This window comes from Lactuca serriola, chromosome 4, assembly GCF_051521515.1.
Source record: "Lactuca serriola cultivar US96UC23 chromosome 4, Lser_US96UC23_V15, whole genome shotgun sequence".
NCBI lineage: Eukaryota > Viridiplantae > Streptophyta > Magnoliopsida > Asterales > Asteraceae > Lactuca > Lactuca serriola.
The window spans coordinates 298,616,891-298,639,790 of NC_136411.1; the positions used below are offsets into that span (position 1 = coordinate 298,616,891).

Consider the following 22,900-nt stretch of genomic DNA (forward strand, 5'->3'; position numbering starts at 1 on the left):
TTCCTTGCCCCTTAAGATTTCGAGAATAAGGTAAGGATTGAAATCCTTACCTTCCTCCCCAACTATACCATTATGACATCCCCAATTTCACGGCCAGAAAATACCGATTTGTTTAAGCTTATTTAAAAATCAGAGTATCATTTTTGAAGAATAGTATTGCGGAATTTGTTCCCAGAAAACATGATAAAGATGTTATCAAAGCATTTCCGAAGAAATGTATTTTATTTATATTAAAACATTGGGTTTCATCGTTAATACAAAAACATAAGCATAACAAAATATTACATGCCTTACAGTAATTAAACTAGTGGCTTAATACTCCTTGAATCACTCAGTAGAATGTATCTTTCGTATAGCTACATGTGATACAATAAACTGAGTGATCCAGGTTGGGAAACCTGGTGAGTGCATAGGGATTTCAATCCCACATTGTTATATAATATATATATATATATATATATATATATATATATATATATATATATATATATATATATATATTTGAACTCGCAATATACAATTCCAGCTCATATAAGCAATTTTTCCCCACCCCGTCGATCCTCACAACGACACAATCCGTACTCTCAGATCTAAAATTAAAAGCTTTACCTAATCCATACTCCTGGATCAGGTATGTCTAATCCATGCTCTCGAGTCAATGACAAATGACTATGCCCACTCCATACTCTCGGACTAGGGACGAATAACTATGTCTAATCCATGCTCTCATATCAATGAAAAATTTTAAACTTCTACCCTCCATGTATATCTCACCCGTACTCATAAGAAGATACTACCCAATATTCATCTTAATTAATTTAGGTTTATTCTACAGCCTAAATCATCATATATTATCATATATGCTCTTAACACGTATTTCGGGCAATATCAAATATTTCACAAATAAACATATATTTAATACTTTAATTAATACATGTATTAAAATCATGTTCATGAAAGGACTATGCACCCACTTGTTAAAGTGACGACTCAAAACTGGGACAACTCTTCACTTCTAGCAATTGTCTTCTCCTTTCATGAAACCTATTATCATTATCACTAAGTTTTAATCTAATATTTATTGCGACTAATTGTTAGTCTAGATTTATCATTAACTCAAAGTCTACTTCATGATCTATCAAGTAAGGATCAGCCATGTAGGATAGTTGGGAGGCTGGACCATTTCAACGTATAGCTTTCTGAAATCCAACAACCAAGCCAACATGACCATTCTAGACACTTCTCCCATAAGTAAATCAATCAATATAATGAATTGGAATTACTAATAAATCTTATTTATAGGTTCATAATAACGACTTATGACTATAGATATAAGTTACACTGAAAATAGAATAGTGTAGCTTAACTTACCGGACTTTTACTAAAAATCAGGAAATTATGCGGGTAGAACTCCGAATCTAATAACTTCTTTTCGTCGACTTTTTGACGACTCAGAGTTTCTCTATCACAACCTAAAACAGGGAGAAATTGAACAAGAAAGAAAGAAGAATTCTAGAGAGAGTTTACAGGAATTGAGTAAGAAAATATGTTCCTCCCCAAAACATAGATTTTCTTATTTTTAAGGCACTAATCGCTAAGTAATCGATGGGTTTCTCTAGTAATCGATGATATATCTCATTCTCATTCAAATATATGCCTAAAAACTACAAAAAAAAAAAGTTGAAAAAACGAATAGAGAATGTCAGAAATCCATACCCGGTCACTATATCCATCGCCAAAAATGTTGAATTCATCCGTCTGATCCATCTACATTTGTCGGCGATTCACAAACAAAGATCCACCGAAGAAATGACGATGCACGGAGGTTCGACGAGGAAGAAACTAGGAATGAAAGCCCTAGCTCGGAATCGACATGGCTTTACTATCTAAGGTTCCACGGAGGTGCCTATGCAGACCTCGTTAAGTCCTCTGTAGAATCAGAAAATTTACATAAATAAACCTCATATAATTATTGTTTTTCCATTCCTCGGAGCTTACATATGCCGAATGCATTTCTATAGCCGGAAAATCAAATTTTTTTTGTCTAAATTTTGAAATTTGCCCCAAAATTTATCAATTGCTGGAAAAATCCCAAAAACATATATTTACAAGCAATTAGCGGGGGACATAGACAAAGTTATGGTCAGGAAATTTCAAAAACAAAAAACAAACGTGGGACTAAAGCTATAAATTTATGTATACCATAAGGACTATTTATAAACAAAACTACAAAAATGGTCTCTGTGGTATGCATTTGTTTTCAGAAAAATGTCTAAACAACTAAACTTTTGGATTGATAGTCATTTTGAGCTAGTTTCTTGTGTATTTAGTCTATCGGAAAACCGAAAAGACTAAATTTTCCTTCTAATATATTTTTTATGTTTTTCTATTTAATTAAAAGTTTTATTAAATTTAGATATAGCGCCCACCTCTCTCTCTCTCTCTCGCTCGCTCGCAAGCGCAAGCGCACGCGATGAAATCCCCAACATCCCTTACAAACTGAACCTATCTCTTTTTCTTTCTACTAATCGAACAACCATACATAACAAAAGTACCACTGTTTCCCTTTCTCTGATGAAATACCACTATTGGCCAAGGTGATTCTGAAGCTTCAAAACCACCATGAGCAATGTAAACGCCCATAAAGGTAGCGTAACACGACTGGATTTGGACTTCAAGGAAGCTCTTGAATTGAATGTGATTGCCAGATCTGGAAATGTCTATAAAAATGAGCTTTTCAGCCTTGTTTTAGAACAAAACAAGACCCACAAATCTAAACCAAATATACGCATGGCCCATGTTTCAAATCATACAAAAGATGAACTATTGAAAGAAATGAAGAGCATGGAAGATGATTCACACCATGAACATGAGTGTAGAGTATAATTAGGGTTAAATGCGAGACCTGAAATATGAGTAATGAGACATTGATGATTGAGTATTTTTGAAAATATTAACAGTAGATTATATAAATGAATGAGTGGTTTAGTGTTTATATGAATGAATGAGTGGTTTAGTGTATATATGAATGAATGTGTGGCTTAGTGTTTACAACAACAAGCAGCCTTGAAAAAAGTGAGAGGGAAAGGTTTGAAGTTTGAATTAATGTGTAATCAGTGTGTGAGTGAGAGATGTTGGTCATCTCCTATTTTTTTAATTATTAAAATAAATAAATAAGTATTAATTTTTTAGAAAAATAATAATAAAAGTAAATACATCATGGGTATTACCGTCATTTCAATTTTAGGAAAGACCAAATACGCAACAAAAATAGCTAAAAAGAACCACTAATCTAAAACAAATTAGGGTTTGAACCAAAACCCCCCAAAAGAAAATACATACCATAGGACCGTTTTTACACTTTTTTCTTATTTATATAAATTTACTCGATTAAATTTTTTTGATAGGAAATTGACTTATTAAGGTAATTAACTTTTCGGTTTCTCCACATCTGGGTAACTATTTTTTTACACATCTAGGTATGATGTAGCAGATTATATCTTGTCATAATGGTCATATGTGAATGCTTTCAACAAGTTTGTTACCTAGATGTGTACAAAAACAAAAGTTACCACGATGTGAACAAAACTATAAAAATATTTACCCTGATAAGTCAATTTACATTTTTATTAAGATAGTCGGTCATAATGTTTGCAGTATTAATAGATTCAGTTAAATTTCCTTAAAACAATATTTATGACCATTTATGAGCATTTAAATTGGTCACGACATGTTGGGAGCCATTTTTGGTAGCATAATTATCAAATACCCGTATATATATATATATATATATATATATATATATATATAGAGAGAGAGAGAGAGAGAGAGTCAAGATCAAATAAGAAGGAAAATTTTGGTAGGAAGGTAAGAAGTTTTTTTTTGTTTACATATTTTTTAGCGAACATACAAAATGAATCATTAGCTGATTCAAAGCTAAAATGATTCACAAGAAAATATTCTCAAAAAAACATCTTCATGATTCATTTTTAAGTAAATTAAGAAAAAATTCACTTTTATGAATATTTTAGTGAATAACAACAAAATCATTGTATAAATGAGTTATCGGTGTGTTTTTTCGAGATTTTTTTTGGTTAATCATCTTATTTTTGATTCATCTAGTGATTCATTTCTTTTGTTTGTTAGAAAAGTATGTAGAAAAAAAAACTTCTTACATTCCTACCAAAAAAAATTTCTTACCGGATCTATATCATATATATATATATATATATATATATATATATATACACACACACACACACACACTAGCCGTTTGCCCACGCTAAGCGCCGGGCGGCAAAAAGTTTCTTTCGGAAGATAGTTTTTATGTGATGATTAGTTTCCTTTAGATGTGATCTATTCATTGCGGCCATTTGGTAGACTATTTTGTGTTGAATAGTTCATTTCAACAGATAGTTTCTTGCTAGGTGCATAGTCATACAATACGACAAAAGTTGAGTCTACATCTCAAATAATTCATCTAATAGTTCATACTTGATTTTACTATATATAAATAACAACAATCTGCAACCATGTAGTTTTGTACATTTATAACATGTCCAATATATAAAATACACCAATCTACAATCATGTTGCTTCATCTGCTAGCCCTGCATTAAACATCAAATAAGCATCTAAGATACATATTTGAAGAAATTGTAAAATAATAAGTTGTTGATTATACCTTGTTAATCACATAACACTTCTTTGTACACAACGTTTGATGTGTAGATTCCATCATTATCAAACGTTTTTTCTGGCTTTACTAATACCTTGGTATTGACACGTGATATTCCTCTGGACAATGCCACATAAAGTTGGCCATGTGAGAATATCGATTCTGGTAGATAAACACCTACATTTGGAATTGTTTGTCCTTGAGCTTTATTCATTTTCATAGAGAAACTAAGTTGAATTGGAAACTGCGTTTTGTTAAGTTTGAATGGGAACATCTCATCGTCAGACAGACATAGAGGAATTCTTGGTAAAAACACTATTTTTCCAGCATGTTGGCCAACAACTATCTCTGCATCAATGACATTTTGTTGGGAAGCTCTACATATCAATCTGGTGCCATTACATAACCCAGTTGAAGGATCGATATTTAGCAAAAGTATTACAGGGCACCCAATGTTTAACCGAAGATAATGAGGGGGTACACCACTAACATTTAGCGAGTTCAAATATTCCATCGGATATAAGTTATTTTTGTCATCCTCTGCTTCATCAAAACTGTAGTAAAATTTTTGCTCACCAGAAAATCGTTCGATCAACTTATTATTAATCTCATCAACACTTTCATTTTTAGTTGACAATATCACCGTCGAAATGATAAATTGTGAATCGGCGCCGTTGGATTGCAAAGAAGGAAATATTGGATCAATCAGAGTGTCCACTGATTTAATTTTATCAGTGTATGGAGTGGACATGTTATCAGGTATACGAATATAGGACTCGTCCAATGTTTCCTCCTTTCCATCACCGACTCGTAATAAAAAATCAGAAAACCATGGGTCATTTACCTCTCTCGTGTTGATATTTAATTGAAGCCTTTTAACTGAAGCCCATAGAGGTGACATTCGTAAGATAGAGTCGAAAATTTGTGCTCGAGTGCCATGTCTCACGACCGGCAACACTTGTCTAAAGTCACCTCCCATAACCATTATCTTTCCGCTGAAAGGGAGCTTCTTATCTGTGATGTCTTGCATTGTCCGATCAACTTCTTCTACTGCGTGCCTCTTAGCCATTGCTGCTTCATCCCATATGATTACCTTTGCCTCGTGAAGTATCTGAGCCTTCCCACCTTGTTTAGTGATCTTTCACGTCGAGTTATTATCAAGATTGAGGGGAATTCCAAATCGTGAATGAGTTGTTCTCCCTCCTGGCATGTTGTTAGCCGCAACACCTGACGTGGCAGTTGCATGTGTAATAAGACCACGGGCACGAATATTGGCCAACAAAGCTTTGTACAAAAATGTCTTTCCAGTTCCAACGGGATCATCTATGAAGAACACACCCAAAATATTTTGATCCACATGCCTCATTATCTCATCATATGCAAACTTTTGGTCTAGATTGAGAGAGTCTCGCACATGTAAGTCTTTATATTCCACATTTATAGAGTATTCTTCTTGCACCTCACGATAGCCTCTTGATTGTAAATCGATGTGTGCACTGACATTTGGAAGGTCGTAATCACTAAGCTTTTTACTCATAGATTCTAGGAAGAATCTAATGTCGATGAGGACCCTATTTAGCACTCGTTCGGCACATCCACATTGTTTCGTATAATCTTCATAAAGATAATCATAGTGGTCGTCCCATAACTTGCAAACATTTCCTGGTTCACAAAAAATTAGCATCATCGCAAATAACCTTCTAAGTGCGCTGGGAAATTGAAATAAGGAAGCCTCTACAAGACATTATGATAAATTATTATCGGTCTCTATTAAACCTCTTTCAAGAGCTGCTTTTCGAAATATAGGGTGTAATACACCATTGGCTGTGTATAAATCTTCAAAGCAGATAGGCCCTGTAATATGACATAAAAGCAGGCGTAGGTAATCTCTCTCCTTCAGCTGGATTAGCATAAACAAGTCGACCAATCATTGATTTATGTTCCCTGGTCCTCCAACAATGGTTCCTCCGATTCCATGTAAAATGTTTCGGAAAATCTTTATACAAATATTTTCTCGCATTGGAATCTTCTTTATTCTTCTTGAAAAATGCCGTCAACATTGAATTTTTTTTTCTTTCTCCCTATCAACAATGTCTTCCATTCTGTCACTGTCTTTGAACCTAACCAACTGTTGATTTGGGAGATGTATTTGCAAGGCCATCACACAAGGGTGGATTTTTGAAAGAGGAAAGCTAAAAAGTCACCATAATGCCTCAGGAGGGGATACATAACGTGCGTCTTGAAACTTTCGTATCTCATTAATAGCAACATTTTCTTGGTATTTATCTATATGGATAACTGGTTAGTCATGGCCCTTATAAACATATTTGAAGAGGAGCCACCCATCTGTTATCCAATGTTGTATTTCTTACAGTCACCTTAATTCCATTATTTCTCCTTCTATATAATGGATATGAGTCCTCTCCTTGTGATGTCTTTTCATTGAATTGCCTAGGATATCTGAAACGACATATTTTTGGCACACCCTGCATACATGGACTTTTTTCTTGTAAGCTACCACAAGGACCGTGCATCATGTGACTTTTGACAAGATCATGCATTTCAGGAAACCTTATTGGGTCGGGAATTTCCGCACACACAAGTTTTTCATAATCGTCTGGATTATTCATCTTATATCCACGTGTCATTATTAAGAGGAAATGTGCATGTGGCAATCCATGCTTTTGAAACTCGATCACATACACATATAACCCCACCACACCGATTATGTGTATCTGGAGTAAATGTACCTTGAGATCCTCTAGCATAGCATGAAAAACTCTTGCAACAAGGTCCAATCGATCTTGAGCTGACTTTCCAGGCAATAGCTCATCATCAATTACTTTCCATTTTGGGTTGCACGTCATTGTAAGAAATATATCAAGCCTCCCATCATCTTGAACTAAAGCCATGGCATCCAGAAATCTTCGTCACATGTCACGTGGACCTCCAATGAAACTTGCAGGTAACACAACTCTTTGCCCAACCCTACTTGGTTGAGCCTCACCGACATTCAAGCAATCAACAACGCCCTAGTATAAATCGGATCTAATTTTGTTTTGGTTCTTTTCAACAAAAACCAAACTTTTAGTCTCAATCTTTATATAGGTATGTACTGCAAACTGCTGGAACAATCTCCCTCCCATCAAAATCACATTATCATTCGACCGATCTGGAACTTGTAACAATATTACTCCTGCATACTTACAATATTTCTGCCTTTTTCTGAAGTAGATTCAACGATACCATAATTTATGTGAAAAATATAAATTTAATATCCATATATTTAAGGCAATATGTGTTACATGTTTTAAATATGTAGAAAAATGTTAAAGGCGTACCTTCTGAACCTTCATCATTGTCTTCATTGTCACTATGAATTTCATCCATGGCGACCCCATATCTTGGTATTTTAGGATGCCATCCAGACTCACCATTGGGAAAGAATAAAGGATACGACAAAGGATCATAACAACCAAAGTGAGGTTGAATTTCAGTACTATAGTTAGACCTCCTATAGACAATAATACTTCTTTTATATGCAGTGATGTTGTCATTTCCTTCAAGCCAAATACCAGCAACCTATGCAAAGGTTTGTTCAATAGGGTGATTAATATGATATGTTAATAATGAATATGACATATTTAATTTTAAAATGAATAAAGATAAATGTTAATATTCACACCTCAAATGTGGTCGGCTTATTGTACACCCTTTGGTCAAGTTCCACCGATGCATTCAAAGTCACTCTATAATTATCAAGCGGTCCTAGATCAGAAAGAAGTTTAAATGTTCTAACGTACGGATTCGACGCAAGAATACATGTTAGTTTTTGAATTATTCTTCTATCAACATTCTTCCAGGAGGATCTCTGTGATATTTCAGCTTCACCATCATAAAAATACAACAATAAATACCTCGATTTCCCATCCCTTGAAATTAACTGATCCATATTATGATAGAGTGTTTTGTGCGCACAAAAAGTGTAAACTCCAGAAGTTATATTGGCCAATTTTTCATCCACCTTTACACCCATTGATGCGAAAGAAAAGTTAGAGTTATACGCCCTTATATTGTACCTAAAGCTTTCTTCTAGCTGCTCTTGCCTTGTGAAGAGTTGGTGCAATTCTGTGGGAATAGGGGAGTATGCCAGTTTTGTCTTCCCACTCATGCAACAAAAGGTAGGGAATTCATATTGTAGTCGCTTTGCTCCACAATAAACACAAGGGTTTTGAGCCTTTAATATACGATGTTCCATACGGATGTTTTCATAAACAAAATCATATAGATCCTCCTGAAACGCGTATACTCTTCTTTTTGTCATCATAGTTCGTTCCTTTCTTCGTTGATAATATTCTTTATTATAAGTACTCGTCCTCTGAGCTGCACTTATAACACTCACAGAGGAATCTTCGTTGATATTTGTTTCGTTTGTCTCCATTGTAGTGTGACTTGTGAGTGTTGTAGGTTGACTACATCCTTCACCGTTATCTATCATTCTCATTTTGTTTTTCTCCTTTTTTCCTGCGTAATAATTTCTATTGTATCTTTTTCGATTTTCTACAAATATGTTATTTTGATAAATAGTCATATATTATAAATGCAAATATATACTCATATAAACGACATACCTTTTTCTATATCTATCGGGTTTTGGGAATCGTCATAGTTTTCGTTTCCCTTATCTACGGTCCTCATTTCACACTAAAATGGAAATATTAAGAATAAGTAGATATTACATCATCAAGAATGTAACATTTTGTAATGTAGACCATGTGATTTAGTAGTCATGTATGTGTGTGTTTCACACGAATAAAAGTACAATAAATAATATACTCTAAAAAAAATACAAGAAACAATTATACAATACCAAAAGCTTAAAGCCTTGTGTGATGTGACGGGATGAACGTTAACAGTTTTAAAAGTACAAACTTTTCATATATCCGATCTGAACATTAACAACTGTATACATGCCCATTAATTCAACAAAAGATTCTCACATGAAACTAATTTGTGTTATAAAAATCATCAAAATTTATTTTAATATTAATTTTTTTAGTTTTTCAGAAAGCAACACAACTCTTAATAAATAACCAACTATACTAGAAACTTGTAATCCAAAAACACAATAGAAAAATAAACCACACATGAAAATATCCATAGATATCCAAAAATTGTTATTTATCAATTCATAAGACAACACAAGAAAAATAAACCACACATGAAAAAATTCACCACAATATGTCTAACATTAATGTAGATCAACTATAAAAGCAATGCACTCATAAAAGTTGTCAAAACTTATAATTTAAAAAAAAAAAAAAAAAAAAAAAAAAAAAACCACCACCACCACCAAATGTCTCACACGGAATTAAAAATTCTTCTAGGCATATTTATGATGTTAAATGCTTCCGACATCCTCGGTTGGAACTCTACGTTTCTTAGTTTGGTTGATATCAAAATGTTCACTGAAATAAGATAAAAACTATTAAAATGTACTGATTTAGTTATTTAATATCACTACAAGTATTATAATTTTCTAGGAAAAACTTACTTGAATCCAAATGAACCAATTTCACCCGAGAAACAAATATTATATACTTTCTATTTATCGCATAGATAGTCTTCACAATCTGATGGCGTGTTCGGTCGGTTATATATAGTTTCATCTTTATTATACTCCCCCTATTTATAATCAAATATTTCCAAAGTCACCTAATTTTGTATTATTATTAATAATAATAATAATAATAATAATAATAATAATAATAATAATAATAATAATAAACACTTACGGCTCATCTTGGAGATATAAAGTGAACGAAGTTAACGTTCGTACACCAGAGTAACGGGAATAGTTTCGCTTCCCTTTGATGATTTTTTCAACAATATCTAAAAATAGCGATAATTAAAAGGACAACTTATTATTATTTTAAAAACTTTAGAATGCTAAAAATATATATAAGTTATTAAATTTACCAATCATCATTTTTCTCTCTGTCTGATCCTCTACTAAACTTTTTATTGAGGGAACCAATGGAAAAACCGAAAACCATGATATGATAGCATCAGCCAAACGATTAAACCGTGTGTTATTGCTGATCTTAATCATCAAATCGCCACGTAATAAACTGTACTCTTGATACCTCGGATACTCAGCATAGGTTGGTTCGATTTGGAAATGGTTTAAAGAAAACACACTACCCAATAGATTCCCTCCATAAATAAAACGCATCATTTGTTGTGGAAGAACTGCTAACAACTTTTCTCGCTAATAGAAAATGTAATATTTTTATAAACAAAATACTTATGATAAATCATAAAAATGAAAATAATATATAACTAGTTTTTTAAACTTACAATTTTGATCAATGAGAACCATGAAGAGTTTGTTTGCTCTTGAGTCCCTCCAAATGAAATCCGCACGAACGGGTGTCAAAACATACCACAAATGGTACTTTAGTAGCAATGAAAATGCATCAACGTAAATTTGACCATTCATGATTCTACAAAATGAAAGTCAGATGTGATTGATGTAGAATTGATTTACATCATTATCATCATATCATATCATACTATATTATAAAGAAAGCATTTTTTCTTTCACCACATTAATTTGAAACTCCCATTTATTTTTTCTTTCACCATATTCATTTGAAACACCCATGACTTTTTAATTTCTTTCTAATAATAATTATAAGGTTGTTAATAAGGTTAAATAAATATCAAACCTAAAGTGTAATTACATATAAACTAAATTTCAATATTAAAATAATATATTACTTCTACTTATTAAGTGTTTTTTTTAACTTTTAACATATTATACTTAATTTATTAATTTTAATATATTGTTGGATGTAAACCATTATCATTTTAAAGATACAATTTTGGAAAAATTTGTATAAAGTACTTAAATTATTAATTTGAATATAACATTGCATGGTCAACTTAAATATAAATTATAGTTTAACTTAAACAACCCAAAGAATATTTTGTAAATAGTTAAAAGTGATTAATTGTAGTGTTTTTATAATAATGATTATAAGTTGGTTAATAAAGTTAAATAAATATCAAACCTAAAGAGCAATCATAAATTTACTAAATTCCAATTTAAAATAATATATTTACTTCTACTTATAAAGTTATGTCTTTAACTTTTAACATATTATACTTAATTAATTAGATTTAATATGTTGTTGTATGTAAATTATTATCAGTTTAAAGCTACAAATTTTGAAAAGTTTGGATAAATTACTTAAATTGTTATTTTAAATATAAAATTACAATGTCAACTTAAATATAAATTCCAGTTCTACTTAAAAACCAAATAATATTTTGTAAATAGTTAAAAGTAATAAATTCTAGTAATAAATGTAAAAACTAAATTGAAATCTCAAATTAACTAAAATATTTCCTAAATATATTTTTATAATCGTTAGAAGTTTTCAAATAAGTAGCTTAAAATAACTTACAATAACAATAGTTAAAAATAACTCTATATAAATGATTATATTGTTACCTTTAAAATTAAAAAACAATGTTTAATGTTTTAAATAATTATAATGATAAAATTTAAAACATTAAGCAAGTAAATTTTAAAAAATTAATTAACAATAACAACTATAAATAATATTACATCATATATTATATTTAATTTTATTCATGTATAACTCGCGGGTAGAAGTTATTCAAACGATTAAGATTATGCAGTTATAATATATATATATATATATATATATATATATATATATTATCATATAATTCAAAATAATCAATACATTATATAAATTTAGTATACGAATTATTAAATCAAATTTAACAACGTTATTTTAATATTAAAAAACATATATTTGTACATACTTCAACTATATAGGTGTTTCTGCGCAACGCGCGGACATTCGCCTAGTTTATATAAAAAACTATGTCGATTTGAGATGCCCGAAGTATAATATCATATGTATCGTAAATTTGAAATATCCAAGCAATAAGATTTTTTATTACATGATTTATTCATTGAATATTATGGAAAACCCAAAGCATATATCAATAACAAATATTAATAAGATTTATTTGATCTGAATTGTAAGATTTAGAAAGTTTATAGTATATTAAATTCCTAATATAAAAGATATAAATTTCAAATAACCAATTTATCAACAAGTTTGAAGTAAAATATCTTTATATATCCTACAACTTAATATTTAGTAATTCAGATCTTAAAGCAAATAATATTTATTAATAAAAACGTAACTTGTCAAATAAAAAAAAGTCTAATTTTATAAATTATAATAAATTATTATATCTAAAACCCATCAACAACAATAATAATAATATATAGTATTGATAAAGAAGAAAGAAAATGGTGGCGTTGGTTTTTTGGCAAGTTGAAGCTGTAGAATGAGTGGAGAACCGTTGATGAGTGGGATCGGATGGTGGAAAATTAGGTGATGATTGGGAGTGGAGATGGGTTGCGACACACGTGGTTGGATGGATAACTTCGTTGCTATTTCCTCCTCCCTCACACAGTCACACTTGCAAAAAGGGAACATCGTCCATGTGTAAAGCCGTAAAGCCAATTTAATGTAAAATCACACTCAATAATAATCACTACTTTCTGCTAACACACTTTTTTTAAACATAATATAAAAAAGTCAAACAAAACTATCAAAGTTATACAAATATTAATTATATAAGAAAAAAACTATTTTTTTTTAAATTTAATTAGAAAAAACAAAGTCCTAAAACAATGTATAGAAACAATTAAAGCCTTAATTGAAAAAAGAACGTTCTGTATTAATTTCAAAAGAACATGCCACAATCAATTTGATAATTAAAAGATATTTATTGATTAAAAATATTCAAAATAAACCAACAATACATAAAATGTGAAAAAAGTATATACAAATCAATATCATTTAATTTATCAAATCAATACATATTCACAATAAAACCGTCATGCTCTAAGGTGGTTTAATTTTGTCTGTATTGTCTTCATCTTATTTGAGAGGGTGAAATATCAATTAATGGAAAAAACTTAATACATATGGTCACTTATGATATTAACATAAATTTTAAATATAAAATAAAGTTGATGATTAATATCAGAAAAAGGTCCTACATATTGAAACAAATACATACACATATATACATATTATATACATGTATTATTTGAGATAGAAAATAAGAATATTATCAATTTAGATAGAAGACAAAATAAGATTATCATTTGAAACAAAAGAAGTCTATCACTTCAAACAGAAGTAAGAAATAAAATATTATACAGATTTCAAGTTACAAAAAGATAAAAGAAGTAAAGAGAACCTGAATTCATGTCAAGAAACACGATGAAGCAGTCTTCCCAATTCCAAATCAATGATCCAATCGTCCCAAAACCGCAACTGTGAAATTTTGCTGCGAGAGTTAAAAATGAAGAACATAATTTAAATTTATAGGTATAATAATCTATTATAGAATAGAAAATGATGTATTTTTGGATATTGATAATCATTCCAAAATTAAACAAATTAAAATCTTACCATGAATATTAAAATCCATACCAAAAATATTTAAAATCTTACAAACTTAACAAATATACTAAAAAAATTTTAAATGAATATAATAACTATCGAAATCCCTACCAAAAATATTTCAAATCATATGAAACTTAACAAATATACTCAAAAATTTAAAAATGAATATAATATTTGTCGATTTTATTTTTGTAAATATATTGTATTCTAAAGAACATGCAACAGATTGGTAAAAGTTGACCAAAGTCAAATGGCAAAGAACAGTTTAACAGAAGGTAAACAGATACAAACTCAAAACCAAAAGTTGACCAAAGTCAAATGGAAAAATGGTAAAATCTTTAGAAGGTTACATGGTCAAATGAATAATCAGAGCTGCAATCAACAATGTGAAGAAATTCAACAACATTGGAACATACTACATCAGTTAGAAGTTCCCTACGTCAATAATGGAGCATAATCCATATCCAAGGAACTTCTCCATATAACTCCAATGAAGTATTCCCTAATCCAAGTCTCACAATCATATCAGCAACCTGTAATTAAAAAGTCAACATCCCATAGTATACCAGCAATGAATATGTAGTCAAAAAGTCAAAATCTCTAACCTGATTTTGGATTCCCAATAATGCATTTCATGGTATACTCAATTCTTGGTTCCATCAAGCTGATAACCAACCTTCGATCTCCCAAAAAGTTCCCCTACATGGTTTCTTTCATGGATATAATCCGTGTAAGTACAATTTTTGTGTCACTAATGTAAGCTATCAGATGCCCTATATCATAGTCAAAACATATAATTAGGTCACTTAATCTTTTGCACATTATAGAATTAAAAGGTCGATACTTGTATCAAGTTGGGGAAGTTTCTGGGCACAATGAAGCAAAAAGAAGCGACAGTAGGCTGATGCTAATGGATCTGCAACCCCTCTTATCATTGTAACCAATCGCATGAGGTCATCCATGACATTATCTTGAAAAAATCGTCAGCATGGCAATATCGCAAGCTCAAGATAGCTAAAAGACAATGTCAGATTAGAACAAGTTAAATCATCATAATATTGAGGGGTTGTTTTGTTTTTAATTAATGGGCTTAATGGGTTATGCACTTAATCTGGACAGCTACAGATGGTTGTTTCTTTTTCACTTAATCTGGGCATAGTGACTTAATGGGTTAAGCCAAAAAAAAATCTAGCTTAATGTATTAAGACACCAACCTTCACTTATTTGCCTTTCTTCTTTTTCCTCCTAATCCCTCTCATGTTAGAATTGATTAACATTGTTAGAATTGACGAATTTGTGGAATTTGTTTTTTGGAATGTAAGGGTAAAATGGTCAGTTAGACAGCTAGTCTTATTTAAACGGTTTATACAGTCTAGAAAAGAAACATACCTTATGTATACAACACTTAATCTAGACTGACATCATTATCCATTCAGTCATATTGTCCATATAGAACTTAATGAGAAAAAAAAACATCCCTTGAATGTGACATACAGAAGATAAAGATAAGAGATTCCCATGCGTGGAAGAAGCTCATGGATGGAAGCAATTTTTCTGAACCAATTATTTCATGTCTCTTTGGCTTCAAAGCATATACTATTTGCATCAAAGTCATCTGTAATGATATTATAATTGTATAAATGATATATTTGTATCTAAAAATAAATTTTAGTGGGTCAGAAACTGAACAAGAGATAAGAAACCAGATAAAGAGCATATTTTGGTTCCATCATCTGCAAACTCGACTTTTTGTTTAATCCGATCCCATACCATATCACCAAGCATGTCCATTATATCAGCACCAAGAACAAATAATGTTGGATAAAATTGTGCCACATATGTGTCCATCAGAAGCCTAGCAACCTGCAAGCCAACAAGAATTTGATTCCCAAATTACAAAATTATATATAGTTTTGTTGATAAAGAAAAAGGGAGGTACCTTAACTGACAGCTTTAAGGTTGTTACATGATCATCAGAATGCCAAGAACGTATGATCTCATCTTTAAGTCCATGCATCCGTTTAATGTACTCCTGATGGCTAACAATCTTGAATCCTCCTTCCTTCAACTTTTGAGAATCGTGCAATTCATCTAAATGAATATTTGATGATACTTCTCCACTTGCTGACAAAATTTAGAAAATGTTATTTCCAGGAGTAGGGGTGGTAGAAACGGAGATAAGTTAGTAATACACCATACCCTTGCTGCCTTTTATGGTTTTGCTTGAAAACTATAGTGGAAAAAGATCCAGGTTATAACTTGCAAAAGCTACTAACAGAATTGTTTAACTTTTCTTATGTTTTGATTATGATTTGTGTGTATCATGATGTTTACAAGACTTACCAAAGAAACCGAAATCATTTTTGGGATAGGAAATCTTTGCATTAGTAGCTTATTAAAGGATGTCAACTCCGTCTTTGAAGAGAGATGAGAGGTTGGTTGGGTAGCAAGAAGCTTTTCTACAACTGTCGTATTTTCAACTGGCTCCAAGGTTTCTGTTGATAGCCCCCTTAATTGATCAAAGAATTTGGTGCTCCCATGATCCTGTCATAGAAAATTATTAAAAGTTTTGCACTGCACAAATATCAAAATGAAACTCCTAGCAATTGGAGATATTTCCAGTCAAATTGCAATAAAAAAGAAGAGGATTTACCCATCATTTGATTTAAGCAATATATCAATGCACGAGATTTACCCAAAAGATTATCCCAAGCTCGGACTGTGTCATGCTCACCAACTTCAGACTCAAACATAATATCTGTGTAAAAGCAACAAACAAAAAAACAAGTATCATCAGATATGACCGTAACTATAAAAGAAGAGGATGCATGAAATGGAACAGAAACAGAAACAGAAAGACTACCTTGGTAAGCATTTCCTGAGGTATGAGTTTGGGCTTTTTCTTGTTTATGGTGTGCGATGTCTGGTGGTGATGGAGGGGACACTCTAGGGTTAGGGCTTGTTGTTAATAGTTTCTGATGGTGGCAGCGAGATAGAGTTAGGGTTTCTAGGTAGAAGCGGGGCTGCAGACGACGACTGAAGGTAACGACAACGTCGGCAGGGTGGCAATAGCAAAATGCAAGTCTTTCACATTTTCATTTTCTGTTTGCTTACACACAAGAATCGAATGGGGGATTTTTCTTGTTTATGGTGTGCGATGTCTACTGGCGATGGAGGGGACACTCTATGGTTAGGGCTTGCAGTTAATAGTGTCCGATGGTGGCAACGAGATATAGTTAGGGTTTCTAGGTAGAAGCGGGGCTACAGACGACGACTGAAGGTAACGACAACGTTGGCAGGGTGGCGATAGCGACGACTATAGGAGGTGGTGGTAATGGAAGCCTATCGGAGATTGAAGAAAGTGAGGAGGTAGACGTAAAGTTACTTCAATTTTTTGTATTTTAAATTCCTATACATGGAGCAAATTTCATTAAAGATGTTTTCTTCTATGTTATTGATTTTCATCTCTAGTACTTTTAGTCTGTAGTAAATTTAAATTTTTATATTATATTATTGATTTTCATCTCTAGTACTTTTAGTCTGTAGTAAATTTAAATTTTTATATTTAATATCTTAAACAGTAAAATTATATAAAACGATCATGTGGTTTTTTCCATGTCAAATCTAGCGTTTTTTTAATTTTTTTTTTAAATTTTTACCTAAATAGTGTATTTTAAAAATGTATTTACCAAAATGGTGTGGTTTTAAAAATGCTTATCATTTAGGTTAAATTTTATACCAAATCAAAATTAGAAGGTAAAATAAAAAAATAATTTATCAGGATAATTAAATTTTCGTTTTGTTCATATTTGGGTAACTTTTTTTGTACACATCTAGGTAATTTTTTTTGTACACATCATTTAGGTTAAATTTCTCTTCATTTTTGCCCCATAAGAACCGCCTTCACAGCTTCTCAAGAATATCAATAATCGACTTCGGGGCTTTAAACAAGGAAAAAAAAGTACAGAGGAAGGCTGCCAAGACCCCACTTCACAAGCTTTAACCGTTCACCGAAGGATAATGTTTTGGCCTTCCAAGACGAGAGACAATTATGAATTAAATCAAATATGGGCAACCAATTCCTTTTAAGAGCCATATTTGCACCCACTGGCACCCCCATGCACTTAAATGGAAAAGAACCCACATCACACCAAAGGATACGAGCACAACTCGAGATCTCGTTCATCAAAACATCAATACCTTAGACATTAGACTTATGAAAGTTTACTTTAAAATCGGAGGCTACATGAAAACATCTTGAAATACGAGCTAAATTAGCGAAGTTATAACTAGTCCATTCACCAAAAAAGAGGGCATCATCGACATTAAAAGGATTAGATACTAGAGGACCGCCATTAGGAGTTTGGACACCATGAAAGAAAGAATTTTGACAAGCCGATCTCAAAACAATATTTAAACCCTCCATAGCAATAATTAACGAGAGAGAGAGAGAGAGAGAGAGAGAGAGAGAGGATCTCCTTGACGGATACCTCTTGTGATAGGAAATTCCTTTGTAGTCGATCTGTTTAAAATGATGAAAGTTCGTGAAGATAAGAGGCACTCCTTATCCAAAACTGCCATTTGCCACCAAACTCATTTGCAACTTCACGGAGTCCAGGTATTTCCAATTAATGGAATCAAAAGCTTTATCAAAATCAACCTTTAATAAGAACATTTTAGATTTTAGATTTTTTCTCCCAAGAATACAACTCCTTAATAATCATAGGACCATCAAGAATATTACGCGCCTCAATATACATTGTCTGAAGTTCATCAACCACATAACCGACTACCTTCTTCAATCTATAAATAAGGGTTTTTGCGATAATTTTATAAGCACATCCAATGAGACTAATAGGCCAATAATCACTTAGAGAAAGAGGATCCTTGACTTTGGGAATCCGGGTAATGAATGAGGAATTACTTCGCCTGGAAATGTTCCTGACCGATTCAAAATGTTTCACAAACCGCATGATATCATCTTGCATAATAGACCAATAATGTTTTATGAATTTAAAAGTAAAGTCATTTGGTCTAGGCGCCTTCTTGTTTCCACAATTCCAAATAGCATTTTTTATCTCTTCAAGTTCAAATGGGGCTTCCAACCGAATCCTATCTTCGTCCGAGAGCCTTTCAAAATTCTGATTAATGAAAGAAGGTCTAATAGAACGGTTTTCACGAAATTTTTCTCCAAAAAATCTGCAAATTTCCTCTTTGATACACTCGACATCAGTAACCCAGTTACCGTTGATCATTAACCCGTTCATACAAGTCCTCCTATTTTTGATCTTGAGTGAGTTGTGAAAAAAACTAAAATTTTCATCTCAGTCCCTTATCCATTTAGCTTTAGATTTTTGAATTAAATCGGCCATTTTTAGTTTCTCCATCGATATTTTGACTCTGCCTTCTTTTAGTTTAGCTATCTCCAGAGGAGTCAATAACCTCTTCTCAGCCTCCAAATCCAAAACTTTATTGACGTCATATTCGTGTTATTTATATAATTTTACTCTATTAAAAAAAAATATATTCTATATTATTCTTCTATTAACGTGGAAATCCAACTATATTAGGAAGTGTGAAAAAATGGAAACATTTTCATTATTCGCGTGATGATATATATCGCTAAAAGCTTACCCCACATGATCTAGAATGGATGATAAAAATTTTAAAATTAATGGGACACCCCACAAAAGAAGAGTTTTCTTTGACAAAATTAGTTGTATTTTAAAGCTTTATTTATTAAATAGTACATAGATAGCAAAATAGGTGTAATTTTAAAAATATTCGTCAATCAGATATTGTTTAAAAAAATAAGAGTTATCTTAAGCTTTCATTCTATTTTCACTGTTTTTCTTTAATACAATTTTTGTTGACTATTTTGAAACTTTTTGCTATTAATTTTTATCAATTCTTTATAAACCATATATTTACCTTTTATTATTTCATTATCACCACATTTTTTTTGAATATGAATAAATTGAGTAAATTACGCGAATGGTCCCTTTTATTTGGAGTAATCTATGTGATTAGTCCCTAATTCTCTTTCTTAATTCTGATGGTTCCTAAACAGACTATATTGTCATTTTATTTATTTATTTATTTATTTATTTATTTATTTATTTTAATTATGTATTTCTTAATGATTTATTGAAATTATTATTAAAACCAAAATGTCATACCTAGTCTTTCTCTCTCCACACTCATATATCATGTATCACTATCATATCCGATAACCACCGTCATTCCATTCTTGCCACCACAATAAGTTCTAGCAACCACATGCATTCCGGCAACCAAGTGAAATGAAACCAAAACGAAATCAAAACTTTTAAACAAAAAACCACAACCAAAACGAAATCCCAGACTGCAAATAGAACCAAATCAAAATCTACAACCAAAATCATACCTAAAATCCAACATGAAACCAAAAACAAACCTAAAACTCTAATATAAATATTCAACGGTGTTCTCTTTGCCCAGTTGAATTCCAACCTAGTGAAGAAGGAAAGAAAATCATAATAAGAGAATGTGATTTTTTGTGTTCTTTTTTGCTTAGTTGAAGAAGAACGACCTCCGGCCAAGATTGGCGCATTCCCTTTCTACCTGACTATGTGTATTCACGGTTAACCCAAGGTTAGTACAAACGAGTTTTCAAGACATGGAGTTGGAACAGGGGCGACGAGATTAAGACGTCTTCGTCACTATAGACCAAGGCTGACGAGATCGGGGAAGGAGAAGGGAAAGGGGGAGGTCGCTCCTACACACCAAACCCTAGCTATGTGCGTTTTTTGGCGAGTATATTGCAGATTCAACAAAACTGGTTGCAACGATGGGAGGAACAAACTGATGGGTGGGAGAAATCGATAGATGGTGACCACCCAACCCACCCCTCTTTATTCCTTTCAAACCTAGGTCCCGCACAATCGGATCAAATAAGTGTGTAGTAAGTTTTAGAGTTCAGATTATGATTTGGGGTCGTCGAAGAAGGTGATGTGTAGGAGTCGCTGATGCCGGTCAATGAAGGGCAAAGCAGTTATTGACGGAGGTCCAATGAGTGTGAGTTGTGGTTGTAGTCTTGCGAGAGAGAGAGAGAGAGAGAGAGAGAGAGAGAGAGAGAGAGTTAATAGGTAAAGTGGGTGATGGGTAATCAGGTTGGAGTAAGGGGTGGGATCTATTTGTTTTTAATATTGTCTTTTTAGGTCTGGCAGGACCAAACGCACAACAAAATTACATTTTAGGACCAACCGTGTTAAAAAAAAATTATGGGATCAAGCGTTCAGATTACCCAAACCATAGGGACCATTCGCGTAATTGACTCGAATAAATATTATTTTGATTCATTATCACTATAAATTCTACAAATACAAAAAATTTTGTACAATGCATTTTATATAAACCTCTTCAGGGCAAATATGGGGCAAATATGACTACAGATTAACTCTTTGATAAAACCGATCAAAAGTAAAAGTGATACCTCTGCTCCTCTCACTCGACTACATCTGAGTATAATAACAAATTAGTAGATTACTAGTGATAGAATTTTTTCCATCTAAAAAAGGAGGTTGCCAAATATTTTTATGACAGAAGAACAAATACTTTAACAGACTTTAACATATTTAATGGAGATCATACACAAATATCCAATCTAAAGGCTTTACCTCCATTAATTGATCCTGAGATTCAGCTCATACAAGTGAAATCCAAGACATGAACCCAAAATGCTGAAAAAAATAGATGCAAAAACCAAAAAAATCAAACATGACTAGGAAACAAAGTATGCAAACTTGGTAGCAAAAGTGATTGGTAGGGGTGTTCGTTTGGATGGATCGGTTTGATCCGATCCAATCAAGTGAATCCAAATTGATTCCGGTTCTCAAAACATGGATCCAAATAGTCCAAACTATATTCAAATCCGATCTGATCCGATTACAATTTGGTTGGATCGGTTTTTATAATTCGGTTTTCAAAAACCAAAAAATTTTATAACGATATATAATTATTATATTATCCAACTTTACACTATAAACGAAAACAAATTATTTAGTTGTGATTTGAAATTTATAAACAACTACTAATAAAATATATTATAGTTAAATATTTTATAGATAGAAAACTTTTGAAAGAAAATATGAAACGTTTTGAGCCTATTTGAAAAAAATAAATTACAAAATTAATAAATAACTATTGATATATATTATAAATAAATAAATAATAAATATTTATTCGGTTTTTATGGACTATTCGGTTCATATTTTATAAACCAAAACCAATCCAAAATCCAAAATAATAATTCGGTTTTTTTGAAAACCAATCCAAAAATTTGAATATTCGACCAAATAGTACAATCCAAATTGTCCAATTGGACAATTCTGTTTTATCCAATTAGTGATCAGCCTAGCTATTGGAATTGGAATGAGTGATTGATTTGACTAATGTGTGTGAAGCATAGTAGGAGAATGTTCACATTCACCTTCATAGATATCTTGTAAAGTAATTTAAAAAAAAAAAAATCTAGACGGATATTAAATAACAGATCCTGGGGATGTTCACATACCTGTTTTTAGATTCTGATGTATGCAATTGCCCAAAGAGTCAAAGTTACCCCAAACAAAACAAAAAGTATTATAAGAAAAAAACACAAAATCAACATTTTAGATAACAGTTAAATCTCTGTTACTTCGTTTATTCAACA

At 31.8% G+C, this 22,900-nt stretch overlaps 1 protein-coding gene across 1 annotated transcript; it reads right to left on the reverse strand.

The window, feature by feature from the left end:
• Window positions 1-4,688: 4,688 nt before the first annotated feature.
• On the reverse strand, window positions 4,689-5,747 carry LOC145099455 (uncharacterized). Its single transcript, XM_079037029.1, has one exon. The coding sequence runs from the start codon at window positions 5,745-5,747 to the stop codon at window positions 4,689-4,691; it is 1,059 nt and encodes a 352-aa protein (XP_078893155.1).
• Between the last annotated feature and the right edge of the window lie 17,153 nt (window positions 5,748-22,900).

What these genes read in the sequence shown, in the direction of transcription:
- LOC145099455 (XM_079037029.1), bottom strand. Translation starts at nt 5,747, where the DNA reads ATGGCTAAGAGGCACGCAGTAGAAGAAGTTGATCGGACAATGCAAGAC.